At 37.2% G+C, this 7,075-nt stretch overlaps 2 protein-coding genes across 2 annotated transcripts; both read right to left on the bottom strand.

Moving 5' to 3' along the window:
* Window positions 1-1,508: 1,508 nt before the first annotated feature.
* On the bottom strand, window positions 1,509-2,327 carry LOC113321166. Its single transcript, XM_026569051.1, has one exon. It carries the CDS (start codon window positions 2,214-2,216, stop codon window positions 1,614-1,616), a length of 603 nt encoding a protein of 200 aa, XP_026424836.1. The 5' UTR covers window positions 2,217-2,327; the 3' UTR covers window positions 1,509-1,613.
* Window positions 2,328-3,431: 1,104 nt separating this feature from the next.
* LOC113321003 (phosphatidylinositol 4-kinase gamma 4-like) lies at window positions 3,432-6,554 on the bottom strand. The gene is made up of 2 exons (XM_026568882.1): window positions 4,571-6,554; window positions 3,432-4,237 (listed from the first exon to the last, which is right to left on the bottom strand). Exons 1-2 carry the CDS (start codon window positions 5,969-5,971, stop codon window positions 3,866-3,868), a joined length of 1,773 nt encoding a protein of 590 aa, XP_026424667.1. The 5' UTR covers window positions 5,972-6,554; the 3' UTR covers window positions 3,432-3,865.
* Window positions 6,555-7,075: the final 521 nt, after the last annotated feature.

Below are 7,075 nucleotides of genomic sequence, written 5' to 3'. Positions count from 1 at the left end.
GGAAAGAAAAAAAAAAGGTAATTATTACATCAAACTCATCTTTGAACTATATCTTGTTTTCTGTTGTCCATTTCGAGTACTAAAAGAAGCTCAGTCAAGATTGGGAATGGCTACTGTAAATGATAATTCAAGCAAGAACTCACATGCCTCCTGCTCCAACAAAACCTCACAGGAATCATCATGATGATAACTGATAAGAGTAGTCATTCTTTTTTAAATAATAATGTGAAGAAGAGATAATAAAACTCAAATTGTACCTTTTAAATAAAACTACTCTCCACCTATATTCTTCAACCAAAAGCAAATTCCACTACCAAAAGTCACTTGCCCTTTTCACACTTTGTCTCTAATCTTACACTATTGCCTAGCATTCAATCTCTCATTCTCTGCATACAAGGTACTAAACACATTGTCTGCACTCAGATTCGGATATATTGTGCGAATTTATGCCTAAATTGTTATAATTTGCATCCTAATGCAAGATAATCCATACTGGGTTACCAAATTCCTCGCAAGTTTTCTGTACCAAGCAAACACTAGCCTTCCAATAGATGAAACATGAAATGAACAAAATTTAAGAACAAACACTCATGGAGCTGGCCACTGGCCAGGGTAAACAAATAGTCCTTTGTACCAACAATCCAACATTCACTAATGGAAAACAACAATACATTGAATAGAAAAAGATGAAATTTTATAACACTTTCTCTGTTTGTTGTAGGCCCAACATGTCTTGATTCAAGGCCCCAATTTTCCTTCCAATCTATCTTTAACTTTTTCTTTATTTAAAAAAAAAAAATCAGTCAAAAACAGTTTTTCTACTCCACATTTCAACCCAAATCCAAAATTTTCCCTTCATTCCAAATAACATATTCCTTACACAAAGTTATCAAACCCCAAAATCAGCATAAAAATTAAAGTAGATTAAGGCATAATCAAGTGGCTAACTATAGGTCCATTATATGCCCCATTCTCCACTTCTTTTTTCAGCATTCAATTCCTGACATCCACTCTTCCTTACAATCCTACCATGATTGGACTCCATAACGAAAACAACCAACAGTATCTCCTTTTTCCTCTTTTTCAGACTAAAATGAAACACTACATTTTGCCTGTAAAATCTTCATTAAATTATATCTGTCTAAATTCCGCTTATATCAGAATAAAGATGATTCAAATTCCGCTTGCATCAAAATAAGAAAAACTACACTTGCAATATTGTATGCTGACTACATTTTACTAAACTAGCAACTAACTGTAGTTTTGCTTGTACCTGTTATAGGACTCCAACTCTAATTAGGCATCTCTAATGCTCTATGCCGACTACACTTTGCTAGTTGCTAGCTAATTAGCAACAGTAACTGTCATACAACGTGGCAACAGAACAAAACATGAAAACTGAAGTTTTTGACATTTTCCTCCTCAAAAACAGATAAAGATTCAAAATTCAGGAACAAAATTACAAACCCAGATCACACAACTGTAGATCAGATCAAACAAACCCACAATTTCAATAACACCAATTTCATTAAATAATAATCTAATTTGAACCAAACATCTTTTTTCTTTACAATTTTCTTCTTTTCTGATCATAATAAGTAAATTAGATATCATCAGCAATGAAACCCAAGAATAGATCTATCACTAACAGACACAGCAACAGTGCAAGTAATTTCAGAATCAACAGAATGAGTGAAAACCTGCAAAACTCTAACCCTTCCACTCATTTTCATTCTTGATTCAATTTCTATAGTAGGTGATCCAACTGATGACCCTTGAGAACCAGAAGAACTCACAGTTGATGTTGATGACAATGATGATGAAGAAGAAGATGGTGGCAACAGTGGGAAATCATCAACAGTAAAAGTAGCAGACATATACTGAGTTCTACCAGAATCAATCTTACCAGCAGGAATAAACATAAAACCAATTTGATTACCTGAATACATCAACTGAAGTGAACTATGATAGTGTTGGAAATCAGCTCTGTTTGGGTTCCTGACTGAAACATACTGAGACAAGGTGAAAGTAATTGTGTTGTTTGAGAGTGAAAATGATGGGATTTGGATTGATGAAACTGAAATTTGTGGTGATTTTGGTTTGAAAAGAGTGAAGAATAGGATTAGAAGGATGATTATGATGAAGATTATGAAAATTGTTGCTACCACACATGAGGCGAAGTTTGTGCTCCCTGATGATCTGTGTTGCTTGTTCATGGTGGTGGTGGGTGGTGGTGGTGGTGGAGTGGATGTTGGAGGAAGTAAAAGAGAGAGAGATGGGGGATTTCCTTTGCTGGGGTTTTAAGGGAGTGAGTGAGAAGGGAAGTGATGCTTTTGTTTTGTATGTATTGTGAGTGTGAAAGGGTCTCGACTCACTTGAGTGACTTGACTGAGTTTCACACCACAGACAAAAAGATTTTTTTTACTGTCCTTCTAGGAAGGTGGTAACTGGTAAATCACTAGATAAAAAGATCACGTAGAGTTTTTCTCGTATTGCTTGAGCATTTTTTATCTAGCAACATCACTACCAGAACAATTCATTATTCGAGTACTTTTAACTTAACAACATTACTGCTAGACACAAAAGGAAAAACTCTTCCAAGTTAATTTTTGATCTAGCAGCATTACTACCAGACACGAAGGAGAAACTCTTCCACATTAACTGAACAGAACGTTATTGTTCATATCTCTCGCTTGTTGGTTGTGATGCTGCTAGATCACAGAACTTCATATTAAGACATGTACATATCCAATCCTATCTTATGATGGAAAAGGAAAAAGTTGTGTGTCTATGCAACCAACCAAGTGGTATGGTGGTGCTTTTTCTCTGCTTGCTTAACCTAGTAGATGAAATATGCTGCCTATTTGGATATTTAGGATATTATTGGATGCATGGACCTACTAGATTATCACATGTTGAGGTGGTTAGGATCTTAGTGATGCAAAAGAATGGCAAGTGAAGGTTGTCTTGCAGATGGTATGTCATTCTCATTCCATTCTGATAATGCATTCAAACATTGCTACAAAGTGTCTTTCAGTGTTTCACGGAAGAGTACAACACCAGTTGCAGGACTCCAAAACAGAACTGTTGAAATGCTTGTTACCCCCTAAGATTTGGTCTTGCCAGTTAAAAATGAACTGCATATACCTTTCTAACCTTCCTAAGGGTCAATTCTAGGGGTTAAAATCAACATATGGTTCAGAGTTCTAAGTTTTCACAAATTTGGGGTTCTGCAACAGCAAATCCCAAGTCATGGGAACCGTAAGGTCATCCACGCTACCTACAAGCAACTAAATCACCTGATATGCCACTAACATGAATCATATGGAGCACAGGTTTTCACAAAAAATCGATATGGAGTACCCACACCAAAATTTTGCTTCAAAAGTTGCTGTGAAATTCATGATACAGAACACAGACAGACAAAAGAATTACACTAAAAACATAATATCTATTAAAAACCATCCTTAAGAGTTCAGTACCGAGGTTTATAAAGCAACACAAAACCAAGCAACTTAACAACAAACTATCTTTATGCGTTTTTTTTTTCCTGCCAATCTCATAGATCGGGTACAAAGAAAGAAGAAACCAAATAACAAATTGTTAAAGGATTTAATACCAACAAGCATTCCTAAAAGAGACCTGTTAACGGTGTTCTGTCCGCCTAACCAAGCGAACAGTGTAAACAATAGAGTTCGTAAGAGGGGGTCACAATCTTCAGCAGCCTAGTAAAAGTACCATACATCAAGCCGTCCATCCGAAAATGGACCCATCATTCACATACATCAATATGTACCTTTGAAATATCCATACTATTTATTCATATCTACATATACAAGTACCTCATGTTATGTCAGCTCTTCCGTTAGAGCTCGTCGAGACGGCGGTCCATGGTCTGGGAAACACATTCGAGGAATGTAGCCTCACTTGAGCCTGGGAGAACTGAATCCTGAGCTTCAGAGACAATCTCCTCGATCACAGATTCTTTCTTTAGGGTCTCTCTGCACATGATCTTTCCAATGGTGAATGGAGTGAACCCACGCTCTGCACCTTTCTTCAAGAGCATGGTGGAAATACGGAGAGTGCGAGCACACTTCAGTGGGACATTCCATCCATGAAACTTCAGAAGTGCAATATCGGCCTCAGCATCTAGCGACATAATGTACTCGATAGTGTCACGAGCATAAGGCTGCTTGGCTTGAGGCCAATAGAGCCAATCAAAAGTGCAGTCCTCAAACTGAAAGTACAGGAGAAGATGGAGAAAGAGAAGTTAATATCCAAACATACAGTTCATTCCAAGGCTTCCTAGAGCCACACGAATTCAATACTGTAAATAGAGGATAATACGCTTTTCTTTCATGACAGAATTTTTAAGTCCTTAAGCTCCTACACACATATCACTTACTTTCTAATGTATATAACACTAAAACTGCTTGATGTGTATACCATGATACTATGGACAAACTACAAATCACAACCTAAAATCGAGCAATAAACTGATACATAACACATTAACATGAACAGATAAAAAAAATTGAACTACAAAGAGTGAAACGGGAGGTAGACTTACATTTTCAGGCAAGCAGTATCCATGATCAATTGGAATCAGCACGGTACGACCTTCCTCATCTTTGCTTAATAGGATATTGCCTGCATGTCGGTCAGCATTCGCCAACCTCATATCAAGCACAGAGATCTTATGCACTTCTTCCAATGGAAATGAACGAGGGCCCATATCCTCACAGCTACCACTATTGTTCATGAACATCTGCAATGATCCAATCTTGAAGTTCTTTGCTGCATACTGGTACGAATCCGAGTAATTAAAACCTTTGTGCGAGCACCTAACCATGGTTGTTGGTGGGACACCAGCAAATCCTAGTTCATTACTCCTGAATGATCGTGGTCCACCCCTAGGATGATCCAGAATATATGCTGCAACTTCCCTTAGTGCACCTTCTCCAACTCTTGTCCCCTTCTTTAAACCTTCACCATCCAATGACAAGGGCAACCCATGGGGATTGTTTGCAGCCATTGGCTCCTCATCAATCGGCTTAAACACAGCGACGTACTTATCACTCAAAGGATCCTGCATGAAGTAAGCTCCTCCAGAACCTTCAGAAGATCTAACCGGCTGTTTCCCTTTCTCCAACCCCACAAACACAGAATGAATCATATCCTTAATAACGGAAGACAATCCAATCTTCGGGTTAACAATAAGCGGTTCCAGCAGGAAATCTCTACTAAGAGGCTTCCTCTTATCTACAACAAAAAGCTCGTCATTCTTCTTCTGCGGCTTCTCTTCTTCTTTCTCTACAACTACTGCTTCTTTTTCTTTACACTCACTCGAATCTGATGCAACAATTGACAATTCAAAATTTTTGTCAACAGGTTTTGCCCTAACTTTTGCCGAAGACTTCCTAACCAAGAGGTGAATGACAGCATCATTATCCTTACAAATATCATCGATAAGAAGCTGATCATTATCGAGCTTCTCACCGTTGCACACCAATTCTTGATCCTTATCAACCACCAAATCTTTCCCACCCTTTTTGGCAATCTGCTGCTTAACATAACCTACATTCCTACATTTCTCAACCTGAAACTCGAATTCTTTACCGCAAACAGTCGTCACAGTAATAACTTGAAGCTCGGATAACCGGAGGACTAAATGAAGAACATTCCCATCTGTGACACCATAATCTCTCACAAGAGAATTGTTCCGAGCCAGCTCTCGGCCTTCATAGACTAACTTCTGCTTCCTCACAACAAAACCTTTACATGTCTGGATTCTTAATTTGACTGATGCAATCGAATCGGACTCCGAGACATGCATCGGAATCACAGAACCACCAACAGTGAGGTAAATAAGTATGGATTCATTCTTACCTGAACCAGGCAATCCATGAAAATAACCAGGGTAATGAACTGATTCATCTCTAATCCTAAGCGTAGCACCAGCACTAGACATTTTTATCAGTTCAGAAACTTAAGAACACAAACCCCCTGTTTCTAATTCCCCAAATTGGAAAAAAGAAATTCACAAACACAAACCCTTAGAAAAATCCCATCTTGATTACCCTGAACCCTTTACTAAAATCCCCAAATTGAAGATCTAATAAAATCAAAACAAACCCTTTAATAATCAAAAACTCAAGAATACAAAACCTAACCAAAGAAATTAGGATAATGCCCTCAAATTTCTCAAACCCACTATTTCAAAATCAAAACTTTCTCACTCATCAAACAAACTTTTGAAGAAACCACAACACATCAACCAAACCCTTTAAAGAACTCAACAAATCAACCAAACCCAGAAGTGAAATAACTCAAAATACCAAGAAATTCTTACCAAGTAAGTACAATCTTGAGCTGATGATGATGATCAAGAAGTGAATTTGAATTTCTTCTCCATTGTATTATGTATTTTCTTCTTCTGATTGAGTTATTAGGGTTCGGAAATTGAAATTTCTTCTTCTGATTGAGTTTGATTTTTATTTTTTTCTCTCTAAATTTGGAAAGAAGAATTATGATGGAGTGAGTTTAGGAGGAAGAAGAAAGACTAAATCAGAGAAGCAAAGCCTAAATTTATAAGATGAAGCCTTGACTAACTGTTGACTTAACGGAATGTTAACGACTTTTCTTTTCCTCTGATTTTTTTAATTTATTTTTTAAAGTTTATCTGACAGCTAAGAGGAATTTCATCGAAGGAGCTGGAGCCTAATTACTTAAATGCCCTTGGGTTGTGAATGTAATTACGCTGTTATATTCGACGGCGTAATTAATTAGATTATATTTTGGGGATTACTTGCTGCAGATAATTATGTACTGTCACGCACGGTTTGGGTATTTAATGTTTTATCTACATCGATGATCTGACTTAATAGCTAAGTAATACAAAGTTATTGCTGTGGTAAAAATATTTTTACCAAGTTAACGTTTTTAATTACCGAGAAGTAATGGGGATTGGGTTGGCTCTCTTCGGGGAGTGGATTCAAATCTGTCATAAGCGAGTTTGAAATGATTAGTGTTATCAATCGAGGGAGTATATTTTTAAACTGTCGGATTTGTCAAT

Source organism: Papaver somniferum, chromosome 11, assembly GCF_003573695.1.
Source record: "Papaver somniferum cultivar HN1 chromosome 11, ASM357369v1, whole genome shotgun sequence".
Classification (NCBI taxonomy): Eukaryota; Viridiplantae; Streptophyta; class Magnoliopsida; order Ranunculales; family Papaveraceae; genus Papaver; species Papaver somniferum.
The sequence above is the reverse complement of the archived record's forward strand: the minus strand, read 5'-3'. Positions and strand labels throughout refer to the sequence as shown.

Coding starts and splice junctions, on each gene's coding strand:
- LOC113321166 (XM_026569051.1), bottom strand. CDS start 2,216: ATGAACAAGCAACACAGATCATCAGGGAGCACAAACTTCGCCTCATGT.
- LOC113321003 (XM_026568882.1), bottom strand. CDS start 5,971: ATGTCTAGTGCTGGTGCTACGCTTAGGATTAGAGATGAATCAGTTCAT. Junction 4,238..4,570: donor GATACTGCTTGCCTGAAAAT/GTAAGTCTACCT, acceptor CTGTACTTTCAG/TTTGAGGACTGCACTTTTGA.